The sequence below is a fragment of the Bubalus kerabau genome, chromosome 10, assembly GCF_029407905.1.
Source record: "Bubalus kerabau isolate K-KA32 ecotype Philippines breed swamp buffalo chromosome 10, PCC_UOA_SB_1v2, whole genome shotgun sequence".
NCBI classification, from domain to species: Eukaryota; Metazoa; Chordata; class Mammalia; order Artiodactyla; family Bovidae; genus Bubalus; species Bubalus kerabau.
The window spans coordinates 15366349-15383258 of NC_073633.1; the positions used below are offsets into that span (position 1 = coordinate 15366349).

At 49.0% G+C, this 16910-nt stretch overlaps 1 protein-coding gene across 1 annotated transcript in view; it reads left to right on the forward strand.

The window, feature by feature from the left end:
- Nucleotides 1–16050, forward strand: part of THBS4 (thrombospondin 4) — a 53583-nt gene extending 37533 nt beyond the window's left edge. Inside the window, exons 11-22 of the mRNA XM_055536679.1 lie at nucleotides 2147–2251; nucleotides 2825–2932; nucleotides 3246–3405; nucleotides 4830–4948; nucleotides 5820–5872; nucleotides 8442–8635; nucleotides 9493–9671; nucleotides 11244–11292; nucleotides 11390–11586; nucleotides 12184–12356; nucleotides 15131–15270; nucleotides 15826–16050. Of these exons, the coding sequence (XP_055392654.1) occupies nucleotides 2147–2251; nucleotides 2825–2932; nucleotides 3246–3405; nucleotides 4830–4948; nucleotides 5820–5872; nucleotides 8442–8635; nucleotides 9493–9671; nucleotides 11244–11292; nucleotides 11390–11586; nucleotides 12184–12356; nucleotides 15131–15270; nucleotides 15826–15887 (1539 nt within the window). The 3' untranslated portion in view covers nucleotides 15888–16050. The remainder of the gene's footprint in view (nucleotides 1–2146; nucleotides 2252–2824; nucleotides 2933–3245; nucleotides 3406–4829; nucleotides 4949–5819; nucleotides 5873–8441; nucleotides 8636–9492; nucleotides 9672–11243; nucleotides 11293–11389; nucleotides 11587–12183; nucleotides 12357–15130; nucleotides 15271–15825) is intronic.
- The last annotated feature ends 860 nt before the right edge of the window (nucleotides 16051–16910 follow it).

The window sequence follows — 16910 nt, forward strand, 5'->3', positions numbered from 1 at the left end:
ACCTTTTTGTTCTCAAAATTTTCTACTATGAGCATATGGCTTTCAAATAGGAAGAATGAGGAGAATCAAAACCAAGTTAAAGAAATAACTGTAATACCATCCCCTCTCTCCAGTGGTACAAGTAATTTGTACAAGGTACTGACAAGGGAACGAGCTGGGTTGAAGGGGGAGAAAAAAACCAACAATTCCTTTAATTCCTATCAATGGGGCTTGTTTATTCCCATTGAGAGGCAAGCATATATCTATGTTTAAATCCTCATCTTTTGTGAACAAATTAACAACTCCCCTGGGATGGTGGGTGATGGGGCTCTTAATGTGTTTTTGAATTTGTAATAAGGCACAGCGACAGATGGTGAAGGATTAATACACTTGGAGTGACTACTAAAATAATTTAATCTGTCAGAAAATGGCTCATTAAAAACGTATTTGTTCCTAGAGGAAATTTTTTCTTCATTAAAATGAGTCAAGGACGATACCCCCATGGCTGTGCTTTCCAGGCCTTCTAAAGTCCTACTGAAACAACTGAGCAGAAATAAGGGTAGTTATAGGAGGGGTGTCTTTGGAACCCTGCCTTCCATGTCTCTGGTTGCAGAAGAGGGGTGCATGTGATTGAGAACAGACAGGCTGCAGCCTAGGAAGTCACCGGTCTTAAATCACCTTTTCTTGATTGATGAGGGCAGGAAATTTAATGTTAACTCGTGTCAAGCTTCTTTTCCCTTGGCCCTGACGCTGTTCCCCAGACTCTTACCCCACCTCCCTCCCCCACCTCACTGGTTCCTTGTCACTTTCCAGGCCGCCCTGTCCCTTGTTCCTTCTTCTGTTCTGCCTGTCCCTTCAGGTACCGATCCTGCTCCTGGGCTGAGCTCCCAGGTACCACCTCTTACCCCAGATGCCCTTATGGAAGGATTGCCTTTCTCTTAGGTTTATCATTATCTTTTAACCAGGCCCACTAGGATATGGATATGAGGGGGAGAACTCATGTTAACCAAATACATATGGCAGAAGACATTGAACTGGGACAGTCTTGAGTTCAAGTCCCAGCCCTGAGACCTTGGGCAAGAAGGGACTTCGCTGCTCTAAGTTGACTCTTGTGTAAAATTGGGTAATGATGACCTTGCATCATCACTGTAAGGACTGGAGAAAATGCCTGTAGAGTCTGGTCTGGAATAACTGTTACTTGAATGCCTATTCTACTGGCAGTGAAGGCCTCCCCTCAGCAGCTGGTGGTGGCAGGGAGCTTGGGTAGACTTTTTCAGAAGAATGGAGAACGCACAGACCCAGCAATGCACCTGTGGGAACCTTCTCCTGTCAGGGGATATGAACAGAGGTTAAGCACCTTGGAAGGTTCCCTGTGTGGTGGAAATTGATCTAGAAGACCGTTAGATACACAGATATGGGGCCAGGATGATAAGGAAAGTGCCTCAATAGCCTCTCTCCCGATGTGTGCATTTATTTCCACCGGACAATGTTTTGACAATAATCCCAAATTACAAATACTAATACAAATTAATACCCTTTGAACCAGGAATTCACACAAAGAAACCAGAAGGTCAAATGTACTAGAATTTGTCAAATGTGCAGGACAAATGTACTAGAATTCTTTGTGGCAGCATTGTTTGCAATAGAGAAAGGTTTTAACAACTTGACACCCACCAGTAGGGGACTAGTTGAATTAATTAAGGCACATGTATTCCAATTTATGTATAATAGATCTGTGCCCATTACAAAGAATGACACAAACCTACATGCAGTGATATGGAAAGAGTCCCAAGATGTAATGTTAATTTTTAGAACTCAGGGTGCAGAGTGGTATGCATGTATGCTACCAGTTGTGCTAAAGGGCAAAAAAAAAAAGGAAAAGAATATGTGTTTGCTGGTCTCTGCCCAGCATGTCTCTGAAAGTATTCAAAAGAGCGGTTTGCCTGGATTCCTGAGCCCAGGAGCAGGAGGGAGCTTTCACTCGTCTTTGTATCTTTTGAATTTTGTACCATTAGACTACAATATTCAAAACACAGCTTAATAGTTTTAAAATCCTCCCCACAAAGCCTCCTGGCTCTGGGCCTGTGTACAGGAGCAGAGGCCCTTGTAAGCCCCAGCCTCCCACCAGGCTCAGCGCCTGGGCTTTTGACAGGCTTTCTCTTCACAGTGTGGGGTCGGCTGGGCCGGTGACGGCTACATCTGTGGGAAGGATGTGGACATTGACGGTTACCCTGATGAGGAGCTGCCATGCTCGGCCAGAAACTGCAAAAAGGTGAGGGGACGAGCAGGAGAAGACACACGCAGACACACACGCGAGCACATATGCACACTCGCTCTGTGGCTTTCCAGAGCCACATCTTATATCAGGGAAGGGTTCTGTGGGTTCCATTCAGAATTGTATTTTTAAAGTAGCCGCATCTCAAATGTAGCAGAACAGCTATTGACAATAAAGTCAGATAGGTACAGTGTGTTGAGGTCAGAAATAGTTTTTGATTTAGATGGAGATGGGGTGGGGAAATGGGGAGAAGTTGGTAAAAGGGTACAGACTGTCCATTATGAGGTGAATAAGATCTATGGATCTAATGTAGTTAACACTGTATTGTATGCTTGAAATTTGCTAAGGGTAGAACTTACATGTTCTCAGCAAAATAAAGGTGGGGATAAATGTAAGGTGACAGATATGTTAATGAAATCAGTGGAGGCATCACTTCACAATATATACATGTATCAAATTATCACATTATACATTTTAAATGTCTTGCAATTTTGTCAGTTAAAATACCTCAGTAAAGCTGAAAAAAAGACAAACTTAGATGTCCCTCTGAGCTGTGTTTCTCCAACTTAGGACAACTGCAAGTATGTGCCAAATTCTGGCCAAGAAGATGCAGACAGGGATGGCATTGGAGACGCTTGTGATGAAGATGCTGATGGAGACGGGATCCTGAATGAGCAGGTAGGCACTTGCTTTGCTGGGAGGGTCTGGGAATGGCCACGTGCCAGAGATGGTAGAAGAAAGGCCATGAAGTTCACTGTTTATATGAATCATCCCAAATGTCCATTTCCACGCCTGTGTTTCCACAGCACTGTAACTTTTTCTTCTAAGATTCCGAAATGTTTAAAATTCAAAACTGAGGAGCTTTGACCGCCTGAGGTCTGACATCTCGTGCCAGCGGCAGGGGGGTGGGGTGGGAGGAGGTTGACTGGCATCCACTACAGGACCAGGCACACAGGGGGTCTCAGTAAATGTCGGTCTCGGGATCCTTTAGGATAACTGTGTCCTGACCCACAACGTGGACCAGAGGAACAGTGACAAAGACATCTTTGGGGATGCCTGTGATAACTGCCGGAACGTGCTGAATAATGACCAGAAAGACACTGATGGGGATGGGAAAGGAGATGCCTGTGATGACGACATGGATGGGGACGGTGGGTTTGCCTCGCGTTGTCTTTTCCTTGGGACCTATCTGCGCTTTTCTCCTTGTTCTCTCTTAGGAGCAGGAACAGAATTGCTGATTCTGAAGGCCTTCCTGCTCTGGGGGGTTCTACATGGCCTAAGCCTGGGGGACCCCAGGTCCACTTATTTTTGTCTACTTATTTCTCCCATGTTTAATAACCTTCATGCTCCAGGAACTCAACATCATTGCCAGACGCTGTAGGAGTCCCTTCAAGCAGTGTCTTCTCAAGGCTGTGTCTTTGGAGGACATCTGTCTTCTCAGACTACAGCTTCCTCCCTCCCACCGTCCTTCTCAGGCGTAAGAGCCCTAGAAGTGGAAGATTGAGGGAGAGGGGCAGAGCAGGGTCAAGCGCTGCAGCCCCAGGTCAGGCTCCTCATGCAGAGAATCAGGTCTTTTCCCAGAGAGTGGAAAGGGCCATCAGGCAGGTGGCTGCATCAGCCAGCTCCAGGGTCCACTGAAGGGCCTCATACTTTGGTCTGTGTGAGTAGCACCCCTGGAGAACAATTCTAGAGCTCTGCAGGCCATAAGGAAGGACATTTCTTTCTGTATAGCTCCCATAAAACACAGATGATTGCCATCAAAGTATAGGCTGGATCTGATCATTTCTGAAAAACATATCACTTTATAGGACCTTGAAGGAGTATCCTTTTAGAAATACACTATACCCACCAACACCCTACTCCAGAAAATCCACACCTCTCTAAAATGCAACCTTACCTTCTATAAGCCGGACAGCTGGTAAACCAGCTCGGCAAAATGAACAGAAAAGGCCCTGAGTTGTAGCATTTGCATTTCCATGATATACATACCACTCCCACCATCCCTGGTTCCAAGGTACCAAGAGGAGATGACACAATTGAACAGGAAGCTGGGGAGAAATGATGTGAAGGGCCTGGCTCCAGCCCACCACCGCCCAAGCCCTGGGGCCCTGGTAGTAACAGACCCACGAGCTCCTCCCTCCCCAGGCTTGGCCCTCTTGATGCCTCATCTGGTCACAGTGATAGCCCTCAACACCTTGGACAGATTCTAACTCGCTGGATAAATGCCTCAAGTCACTGTTCGTTTTTCAGCCTCCCAGAATTCATCCTTTGATGTTACCTCAAGATAACTGCACCCCTGGAGAAGGGAATGGCTACCCACTCCAGTGTTCTTGCCTGGAAAATCCCATGGACAGAGGAGCCTGGCAGGGCTACAGTCCAGGGGTCACAGAGAGTTGGACATGACTGAGCACGCACACACAGCAGATAACTGCTGGAAGGGGTAGTGCTCCCCGAGGATGGCCTGGGCGGATGCCACTCCCCGCGTGCTGGCCTAATCGCTACAAGTCCTGAAAGTTTGTGCCCCAGACCTTTCTGTGACGTTCGCCTGACTCAGGGAAGCATTCCTCTCTTGAAGGAATAAAAAACATCCTGGACAACTGCCAGAAAGTTCCCAATAGTGACCAAGAAGACAGAGACGGTGACGGTGTGGGGGACGCCTGTGACAGCTGTCCTGAGGTCAGCAACCCGAACCAGGTTAGTAGGACACAAGGGAAGCCGAACCCCAGGCTGAGCGCCCCGTGCAAAGACGCACTTTATGACCAGCATCTGGAAGAACCCAGCAGAGCCCACCAGCCACGTTTGCTGCTGCTGCCTTCCTCCTAACAGCAGAGGTGATAATGTTGTATACGTAGGACTGGAGGTGATGGGAGGGACACTGCAGGACATCTGGGGCCCGCTGACTCATCTCACAGGCTGTAGAGTCCCTCTGATGTCAGCCTTGGAATCTAAGGAGGCCCAGAACAAGTTTTTTTTTTTCTGCTGAAAGGAAAATGTAACGGAAATTAACTATGGGGAGCCTCATGTCCCTTTCATCCCCAAACCCCTGTGTATGGACATTTCAAATTAGGTTCAGTCAGTGATGTGCAGTTTCTCTTCTCTCTCCTCCTTCCTGTCTGGATCCTTGGGTGTGACGTGTCACGTATTTTGAAAGCCCTGGGAAGGGGTCGTCATTGTTGCCCTCTGACTCACTCCCGTTCTGGCTCCGCTCCAAAATGCAGAAGCAAAGCAAAACCTGCTTGCTTCATCCTCGTGTCTGTGGTTGGCCCCCTTCCGACCTGTGCCGGAGGGCCGCGTCTGCACCTGCCCCCACACTGCCCCGGCGCCCTTCTCCAGGCAGCTCATCTGGTGTGTAGGCAGCCCGTCCTTGGAGCTTGATATTTTGGAAGGCTTTTTTGAAAATTCAGCATTGTGCCTACACCAATATGGTGTTGTCCTTTTGCAGCTTGCACCACCCCAATTTCAAAGAAATAATTCCTGAGATCCAGTGATGATGGGCCAGGTCTGCCTTCTCCGGAACGTTCTGTGCAGGCCTAGGGATAAATAACACGTTCTGTTCCCTTTGCAGTCTGACGTGGATAATGATCTGGTTGGGGACTCCTGTGACACCAATCAGGACAGGTATGGCATGTCTCCCAACTGCATAGGACCAGATGAAAAATCCAGAGGGAGTTTCTCTCTCAGAGCTTTCTGCTGCTACCATGCTTTGGGGGCTCTCTGGGTAGATTGAGTTGCTAGAGGAACAATAGCTGTCTTTGGTCAGGGTCACTGCACCTCTGTGGATGGGGGAGTTGACTGTATCAGGAGGGGCCACGAGGCACTTGAGCAACTGAGACTCCATCACAGGAGAGGTTGTGTGGCATCCCTTGTTAGAGATGGGCTCTGGAGCAACACACCTGGATGTAAATCCCAGTTCTCCACTTAACACATCAGCTGCCCATCTCTCTGTGCCTCTATTTCCTCATCTGTAAAATGGGGCTAAAACTGGAATGTAGCTCTTAGGACTGTTGGGAAGGTTGAGCTAGTTTTATGGAAAGTACATGTCACAGTTTCTTTTACATGGATATTAGCTCTTTTGCTATTATATATTCTTTCAGCTCAGGGAAGCTTCACCATCAGCCCCAAATAGAGACCTGCCAGCTTGCTGGGAGATCTTTGTGATTTCATTGTCTCTGGAATCATTTCGTTCAGTTTTCTTGGGTGGAATTGTTCTATGCAAATGAATGCTGTCAGCCCTTCTAGTCCCACATGGATGGAGGCCTATGTAAGGACAAAGAGCTGGATCCAATGCTATAAGAACATCAAAAACGTAGACATGGGCAGCTCTGCTAGAGGCATCTGCGGTCCGAGACTCTGGACCCTGTCATCTCCATAGGGAATCATAGGGGGAGCAGGACAGGGATGAGGGAGGGAAAGGGGTCTGAAAGGCAAAAGGAACAAGGTAGCTTCCCTCCTCAACCTCTCCTTAGAGGCTGCCCTACAGCCAGCAGCTCTGAAGCCCAGCCTTGCTCAAGGATAGATCCTGTCAAGCCCCATCTCCATCCACGTGCTCCATGTCCTTGCTGCAGAGTACATGCTGGCTAAGCGAATGTCAACATACTTCTCAGTCTGTCTCAATTTCTTTATCTGCAAAGTAGAGATAATTGCATGCATCTTAAAAGTGATGGTGCAAATGAAAGATAATGTGGGTAAAGCTCCCGGCACAGTACTGGCCCCTGGGTGACCTGCAGAAAATGGTAAGTGAGGTATTTTTGTTCCCACAGCATGAGGAGAGGCGAGTCCGTGACAGGCTGACACAGGATATCTCTGTTGTTGAGTGGAAGGTGGGACTGGTACCCTGACAACTTCCCTCGGTGATGAGCATCACGAATGTTCCCTGTTGCAGGTCATCCTGCACTCTAATTGCCATCTGAGTGCTTTCTAAAATATCCTGTCCCACCAGCCTCTAGAAGTTGCCTAAAATAAATGACTCATTTGCTACATTTTAATTCCCACAGACTTGAGGACAGAAACTACTTGGTTTTGCATAAAAACGTTCGGGGCTATATGGCATGGTTGCTGACGGCAATAGCTCAGGCTTATGTTTTGGAAAACAGCCCTGCCACAGGCCCAGGAATCCCGCTGTTGGAGTCGACCTCACTTTCCCTGGGTCCCATCTGGGAAGCCTGGCCTGAAGGGCATGCATTGGTCCCTGGCCTCCTTTTCCCATCCCATTGTGGGGGTAGTTGCTGGCCCAGGTTGGGCCATGGGTAGAACTGGTGAAAGGTATGTCTGCTGTAATCCCGAGTAGCCATAGGAGGCCACTGTCCACTCAGGGAAGCCTGGGGACAGGGCACACTCTTCCCCTGGTTGCTGTCAGGCCTGGAAAGAAATTGAGACTCAGAGACTGAGAAGTATGTTGAAGGCCACTTCTTATGCACTCACAGCTGATGCTTCTCGGGTCTACTGGCCAGGCATGGTGAAGAGTATTAGAAAAGGAAACACCATAGGGCCTCCCAAGGGCCAGGCCCCTGGAAGTGGTTTTTCATGTATAAAAATGTAATATGCACTATTCTAATCAGCCTTCAGTCTTCAAGCCTGTGAGGTGGGCTGTTACTGTCCGCATGGCACAGAGGGGGATGCCAAGTGTCATGTTGGGGCCACGCGCACAGCTGGGCCAGGGCTCTCAGCCAGCACTTTGGTGCCCTGCCCCTCCCTCTGTTCCACTCCCAGAGTCTCTGCAGGGATCGTAGTCGTGCCAGGGACTGAAAGGAGCATCTGGTCACGGAATCACAGAAATTGACCCTTATTTTGAATAGAAAAGATCTACTTGTTGCAACAGGTCGGGGAAGTAGGAAATGGTCTCTGAGGCCCATAAGGCAGCCTTATCTCAGGACCTGTGAAAGTCGCTCAGTCGTGTCCGACTCTGTGACCCCAAGGACTGCAGCCCGCCAGGCTCCTCTGTCCATTGAATCCTCCAGGCAAGAGTACTGGAGTGGGTTGCCATGCCCTCCAAGGGATCTTCCCGACCCAGGGAGCAAACCTGGGTTTCTTGCATTGTGGGCAGATTCTTTACTGTCTGAGCCACCAGGGAAGCTTGATAAAAGACCAAGCCTGGTTAAGACCCCAAACCCAACCCCCACCCCAAGAACTGGCCTCCTCGTGTCCCCTGCTGAGCTGTGACGTAGCCCCTCCCTCCCTTCTCCCACAGCGACGGAGACGGGCACCAGGACAGCACAGACAACTGCCCCACCGTCATCAACAGTGCCCAGCTGGACACGGACAAGGATGGGATTGGCGATGAGTGTGACGACGACGACGACAACGACGGCATCCCCGACTTGGTACCCCCTGGCCCGGACAACTGCCGGCTGGTCCCCAACCCCGCCCAGGAGGACAGCAACAGTAAGCGGGCTCGGCCCAGGGCTCCCCTCAGCCAGGCTCACGGCGGCCCACCTCTGTCAGGGTCCAGCTCCTCCGAGCAGCCGCAGCTTGTGTGGACAGGAGAGCCCTGGGAGCCACGCGTCTCCAGCTGTCAGAGGCGGGCACAGCCCTGGGCTGAGACCACACGGGGCAGGGAAGCAACCACGTGCTCCCCCTTGGGGCCTGCCCACCTGTTTCACCAGTGTCCCAGCGGGAGCAGGAGGGAGAGGAGGCCAGGGCAGCACAGGCGGGGGTGGGGTTTACAGGCTCTGATGCCTGCAGGGGACAGGTGTGCACAGGGCCAGAAATGAGATGGCAGAGTTGTGAGCACGATGGTAAGCGTGTCTATGCCGCATACTCAAATTCAAGTCTTGATACTAATACCATCCTGTTAGCTGGACAAAAGACACTTTGGGCTAGATTCAGCCTAAGGGTCACTGTAAATTATTCTGAGAGAGTGTCTGGTGGCCATAATTTCTCTGCTTTTTATGTGTCATAGTCCAGAAAGTACTGCAGACATTTGCTTACGTAAGGTCAGACTTAAGATCCACCCGTCGTTGAGGTGCGATCCTAGAGGACACCCAGGGTTTCTTGTCAGGTCAGCTTTGAACAGTTACCCTCACGCTGCTGCTGGCAAGTCCATCTGACCACCTGCAGTGGGATTCACCCACCCACCACGAGGACCCCGGGGCCAGCTCAGCCACAGCTGACTCCAGGACTTCTCTCTCCATGCAGGCTGAAGACCTAGCCCTGGCGCTGGGCTCTCTTTGGCTCCTGTCACAGAGTGGGTGGCGTGGGGGTGGTGGGCATTACCCAGCTCCCCTCCTCCATTCCCTCAGGTGATGGAGTGGGAGACATCTGTGAGGCAGACTTTGACCAGGACCAGGTCATTGATCGGATAGACGTGTGCCCAGAGAACGCAGAGGTCACCCTGACTGACTTCAGGGCCTATCAGACCGTGGTCCTGGACCCTGAAGGGGATGCCCAGATCGACCCCAACTGGGTGGTCCTGAACCAGGTGAGTGCCATGGGGCTGGCGATGGCTCAGCTTTGCCTCTCAACACAGGCTTTTTTTTAAAACTAATTTTTATTGGAGTATAATTGCTTTATAATGTTGTGTTAGTTTCTGCTGTACAGCAAAGTGGATCACCCAGACATACACATATCCCCTCCCTTTGGCCCTCCTTCCCATTCAGGTCTGAGTAGAGTTCCCTGAGTAGGTTCTCACTAGTTACCATTTCATACACGGTATCACTAGTATGTAGGTGTCAATCCCAGTCTCCCAATTCCTCCCCCCAACACAGGCCCTTCTGAGAGAAGTGGGTTAGAGGGTGCCGACCGTGAGCCAGGCACTCTCCCACGTCACATTTATTCCCCACAACAGTCCTGTTGACGGAGCACTTTAATTAGCCTCATTTTACAGATGTTGAGCTCGAGTCTTACAAAGCTTGAATGATTCCTCATGGTAGCACGGCAGGTAAGCAGATGAGACTGCTGGATTTGGGGCCCAGGCAGTCTCCCTAGACCCATGCTCCCAGTCTCTGCAGCAGGTGCCCCTGTGCGTTCGCCTCCTTGTGGAACTAAAGAAGGCAGGCACAGAGAGGCTTAGTAGACTTTCCAGCGTCACCCAGCAGGCCACATTCATTAAAAGCATATGTATGTTGGGCTGCCGTCTATGGGGTCACACAGAGTCGGACACGACTGAAGCAACTTAGCAGCAGCAGCAGCAGCAGCATGCATTAATATACGACATTCATTTTTCTCTTTCTGACTTACTTCGCTCTGAATAACAGGCTCTAGGTTCATCCACCTCAGTTCAGCTGACTCAAATTTGTTCCTTTTTGTGGCTAGAAAAATGGTTACTGGTGAACCTATTTGCAGGGCAGGAGTAGAGACACAGACATAGAGAACAGACTTATGGACACGAGGGAGGGAGGAGGTGGGACAAACTGAGAGAGCAGCGCTGAGACGTGTATATTACCATATGCAAAATAGATGGCTAGGAAGGCATTGGTGTGTAACACAGCTCAACCCCATGTTCCGCAGCCCAGAGGGGTGGGAGGGAGGTTCAGGAGGGAGGGGACCTATGTATACTTACAGCTGATTCATGTTGTTGTATGGCAGAAACCTGGAGGAGGAAATGGCACCCACTCCAGTATTCTTGCCTGGAAGATCTCAGGGACAGAGGAGGGTGGCGGACTACAGTCCATGGGGTTGCAAAGAGTCGGACACGACTGAGCGACTGAACAAGAGCAACATGGCAGAAACCAGCGCAGTATTGTAAAACAATTATTCTCCAATTAAAAATTAAAAAAAAAAATTGAAAGCATATGTTCTCTAATTAAGAGTCTATTGAATCAACTCAAGTGACAGTTTTAGCAAAACTGTTTCTACTCAACACTGAGGTTTTGTTTTGTTGAAAAGTGTATGTTTCACATAACAAGGTAAGGCAGTTCTTCAAATAATGAAATCTTTACATGGAGCTCAGACATCACTGACTTCTCACTGGTGATGCCCGAGAATCTGAGCTTCCTCGAGCTTATTCCATCCCCTCTGAGGTTAATCTTAACTCCTGCATTTCTCTCTGCAGGGCATGGAGATTGTGCAGACCATGAACAGCGATCCTGGCCTGGCAGTGGGTATGTCCAGGGCCTCAGTCACCACTTGTGTGGAATTCACTCTTTCCAGCTACCCGCGTGGCTTGTCTGTTTTTCTCATCTGCTTTGATCTTTACAGGGTACACGGCTTTTAACGGAGTTGACTTTGAAGGGACCTTCCACGTCAACACCCAGACGGACGATGACTACGCCGGCTTCATCTTTGGTTACCAGGACAGCTCCAGCTTCTACGTGGTCATGTGGAAGCAGACAGAGCAGACATACTGGCAGGCCACCCCGTTCCGAGCTGTTGCGGAACCTGGCATTCAGCTCAAGGTACTTGTCTCCCTTTCTTCTGGGCCCTTCACCCTCCTTTTAAATTCTGTGTTCTCCCATATGGCATTTATTCATTAAGAAATCGATGCATTTGTGCTCAAATCTGGGAACTCTGCAGCCCATCCAGGGGGCCATGCCTTCGCTTCTCTGTACGAGCTGCATGCTCCCCTCTGGGTGAAAACGTCTGACCCCAGAGGTGGGGAAGATTTAGGGGTACATCTTCAGGCACAATCCCCTTGGAAACTGACTAATGTGTTTCCTCGGGTGGCCAACTTTGTACAGGAGGGCTGGGAAACCATGTCCATCACTCCTGCTGGGAGAAAAGGCAGAGGTCAGAGCCCTCCTTGGCCAAATGTGGGGAGCAATGGGGCTGACAGCAGGGAAAGCACGGACCAAGGTAGTGGAATGCCAGCCAGTGCTGATCACTGAAGGCTGGGGATGACCACAGCAGAAATGGCACTGAGGCGTTTATGCCTTGTGTCCAGATTCAAGGCTGCCGGTTGCACCCATGAATCCCAACCCCATCACCACCCCAGGGATACGGGATGCAGAAAGTGCAGTCTTTGTATCTAAGACCTTGCTCGTGTCGTTGTCCAGGCCGTGAAGTCCAAGACGGGTCCAGGGGAGCATCTCCGCAACTCGCTGTGGCACACGGGGGACACCAGTGACCAGGTCAGGCTGCTGTGGAAGGACTCCAGGAACGTGGGCTGGAAGGACAAGGTGTCCTACCGCTGGTTCCTGCAGCACCGGCCCCAGGTGGGCTACATCAGGTAGGCGCTGCGCCCCCTCCTCCCACATCTCAGAGCCTTCGCTTCCCTGAGCAGACAGCTCCCGAGGGCGAGCCAGGAACTCAGGCTCCCAGGAAAGAGGTAGGAGGAGGACACCCGGCTCAGACTGACCACCTGGGTGGTAGGGCCACACTGGGGGGTAGAAGGACCTTCTGTGGGGGAGGCCTGGGCACCAGACCAGTCTGCCCCTCTGACCCGTGTGAGGCAAGACTGACTCTCATCCGCCCTCCTGTGTGGTCCCTCTGGACCCTGTATCATCACTTACCTCAGCATTTCATGCTGCAGTGAGTCCCTCATGGTCTGATAAACTCCACAAGAGCAGCACCCGTGTCTCATTTTATCTTGGTCTCCCCTGTGCCTGACATAGGAATGACATATACTGCCCTCGGCATGAACTGACCCTCTTGTGAGCCCACGTTCTGCCTTATTTCCCTGCCAAAGTGTTAGTTGCTCAGTCAAGTCCAACTCTTTGCAACCCCCTGGACTGTAGCCCACTGGACTCCTCTGTTCATGGGATTCTCCAGGCAAGAATACTGGAGTGGGTTGCCATGCCCTCCCCCAGTGAATCTTCCCCACCCAGGGATTGAACGTGGGTCTCCCACATTGAAGACGAATTCTTTACTGTCTGAGTCACAAGGGAAGCCCTTGGAACTTCCCTGTAGGACTGTTTAAAAAAACAAACACCTATACTCAGAAGCTAGGATATCTTAGAACCACATCTTTGACATGTAGTCAGTGTACTTTGGAGAAGGAAATGGCAACCCACTCTGGTATTCTTGCCTGGAGAATCCCAGGGACAGGAGCCTAGTGGGCTGCCATCTATGGGGTCACACAGAGCCGGACACGACTGAAGTGACTTAGCAGCAGCAGCAGCAGCAATGTACTTTCTTTTTTTTTTTTTTTTTTTTGTACTTTCTTTCTCATTCCTCAGACTTGCAGATCCACACCAGCTTATGAAGCACTTTAGGAAGGCGTGCTGATTGCATTTTCCTGACTGGGTCAGGAAAGCTGCCGAGTGGAAAAAAGGAAATCATGAAAGCTAATTCATACTTTGTCTCTCTTTGAGACTTTACACCAAAAGTGATATCTGCCTAGAGGGAGGTTGTCATATTCTCAGCCCTATTAAGCTGCATGCCCCCTTTTTTATAACAAATATTTTGAAATGCCGCCTCTTTCATCCCAAATGAAGTCATAGAAAATATTACCTACCTGCATGATGTTAAGGATCAATCTGATCCCTAATGGAGAGATAAGATTTATAACAAAATCGTGTAAGTGCTTGGACACAACTGTAGCAGAACCCACAGTGAGGTTGCTGCTGGCCCGTGTACCTAGAATCCCTGCAGAGGTGATGTCCTGCTACAGCTCGTGGGTTGTGGCCACAACGTGGTATTGCCAGCAGTGTTGTGAATTTCTAAAATAATGAACAGCTACAGAGAAGGACAAATATCGTATGATACCTCCTATGTGGGGAGTCTAATAAAAGGGTACAGGTGAACTTTGTTACAAAACAGAAGCAGTAGACGTGGAAAACAACCTTATGGTTACCAGGGGGGAAAAGGATAGATTGGGAGGTCAGAACTGACATATGCACACTACTGTTTATAAAATAGATAATAAGGACCTACCGTATATAGCACAGGGAACTCTACTCAGTACTCTGTAATGTCCTTTATGGGAAAAGAATCTAAAAAGAGTGGATATAGGTATAACTGACCTACTTTGCTATGCAGCAGAAAGTAAGACAACATTGTAAATCAACCATACTCCAATAAGATGAATAGTGAACAGCTTAATTTTTAAACAGGACAATGAAGTATAGTTGACTTGAACAATTCAGGGGGTGGTTCCCAGACCTGCAATGGACAAAAATCCACAGATGCTCAAGTCCCATGGTTGGTCTTCTGTATCTGTGGTTCATATCTGCAGATTCAACTACCCGCAGATCATGTAGTGAAATAGTATTTATGGGGGGTGGGGGGAAATCCACATATTGGTGGGCCCATGCAAACCCACGTTATTTTAAGAGTCAAATGTACTCAACAGTTTATCAGTTTACCCTGGAAAAAAATCAGCTGATATTAGTGCAAAAATACTTGATATTCACACCTGAGTTGGGTTTTAAGCACAGATAACTAGAAACAGGCCAAGGGTCTGTTCCTACCCAAGGGTCTGAAGGAGCACCCCAAAGGTGTCTGGATGCAGGACAGGTTTTCACTGTTCTCTCCAGGGCCTTGTAAGCCACCCAACTTCCCTGCCTTCTGCCACTAAATGCCATGGTTACAGCCCCAAATGCCCCCCCACCCACATTTCTAAAATCCTGCTTAGGGAATGCTGTTCCTCCTGAGGAAAATCATTGCTCCTGGATCCCAAAGAGCAGTGGTTTTTAAGCATGATGTCTGGACAGGGTAACTCACTGCACAGTGAAGTCACAAAGCCTCTTGGTCCTGGGTCGTATTGTGCTTTCTGACTCATCAGCGAGGACCCATTGAGTTGGACTCAGTGCCCAACCTCATCTAGGCCTTTTGAGGGACAGAAGAAGGGCAGATGTGAACAGGTGGTCCCTGACCTCATGGATCTCCCAGTCTAGCAGGGAAAGGGGAAAAGAGCAGCCGGAAGCACAGCCCAGGTCTGAGAAAAGTGGAAGATGAAACAGAGCAAAGACATAGGTGGCCAAGAAGTAGGACCCCCTGTCTCCTGATGGGTGGTTCCTCCTGACCTTGGTTTGAAACCCACTCTGGCTGTGTTGTCCACAGGGTGCGATTTTATGAAGGCTCTGAGTTGGTGGCTGATTCTGGGGTCACCATAGACACTACCATGCGTGGAGGCCGGCTCGGCGTGTTCTGCTTCTCCCAGGAAAACATCATTTGGTCCAACCTGAAATATCGCTGCAATGGTAATGTACATTCTTGTTACTGAATAGTATTACTACTAGAAAAAAAATCAAACAATGCCACCTTATTGTATAGCACACATCTCTCCCAGAAGCCGAAAGTCATGCCACATATTCCTGAAATCTGAGGGTCCCTCTGTGATCCAAGCAAAAGGCAGATCTCATGTTTCCTAGTTGATAGATGAAGAGATGGAACCCTAGAGAATTAAACTATTAAACTGCTTGGCTTGGGACATAGGGTTCTGCGAGAAATGGAGGCAGATTTAATTGAGAGGCAGCCTTCATTTTCATATAGCTCAAACACAATCATAAACTCAAAACCCATTCTGCCTGCTCATTTTCTTTTGGCCTGTGAATGACGCTCCTGGGCTTTAAGCCAACAGTTCGCAAAGCTGCCTGAGGTACAAAATGGCTGCGGGGTTGGGGAGTATGGGGGGTGGTTCTTTGGGGGCTTGTTGGGCTGGCTGACAGCGACCCCTACAGGATGCCTCCCAGCTCAAGATGCACTAGGGCTGGAGGGAGCCTTCCTAATGCCCCTGTGCCTGTCCCCCTTTGCAGACACCATCCCAGAGGACTTCCAAGAATTTCAGACCCAGAGTTTTGATCGCCTGGATAAATAAATGGAGGACGCAATCTGTAACTGCTTTTCCAAACACTAAAGTCATATGTTTTTTAACTTCCTACAATTTTCTTTGTATACAGTGTGGCTTTCTTTTTGCCCACCCAGATATACCAAACTTCTTATATGAATGTGGCAATAAAGAAGAGATGATTTCTAAAAACCATGTTACCCAGACATCACTCCCACATGACTCAGGCTTTGACGGGGACTCTGCTGTTCTCTGTGGAATCCACAGACAATCGCCAGGGGATCTTTCTTCCTCAGTCGTGAGGTTGACCATGTACATCAGTCAGAAGGCTCAGGCCAAAGGTCTCACCTTCTGTTTCTTTCACAGAGAAGCCTGACAGTTCCTCACCTCAGCAGCCTCCTTATTTGGGGTAAGGAACCTCAGAAACACTGCTCAGGGACACTATTCCTATGAAGACTTTTCCTGACCCATCCTGGGTCGTTTGTCCAATTCTTTCTTATACCCTCTCCACCCCACACGCCTTCCACCCAGACCTCTACCAGTACTTCCAACAATTGTGCTTTTTTATATATTTGGCTCCCCCTAGTGGAATGTCAGCTAATAGAGAATTAAAGGACCACGTCTTACTACAATCTATATACTCTGAATACCTGGTATGGAGACTACCTGTCCATTTTTTGCTAGATGGCTGACTCTTAAGTAATAAGGACAATAATGTATATGGATATGAGCCCTCCTCCAGCTCAGAAAGCTGCTCACAACATACACTATGGTGGTATCAGCAGCCTCACTTTATGTTCAGGACAGAAACTTGCCTGATTTTTACATTAGTTCTTCTCCCATTTCATTTGTAAGGCAAATGATCCAGGCAAATTTTTTAAATAAATTCCCTTAGATTTCTGTTTCAAGGAATATTGCTGGGCAGCAATATATTCTCCGATTCCAGAATTCCTGGAAATACCTTAAGTCATAAATAAAGGATAAACACTGTCACCATCATTTTATTATGATTTCGGCAGAAACTACAGCGGCCTATGCATGACCGATGCAAGA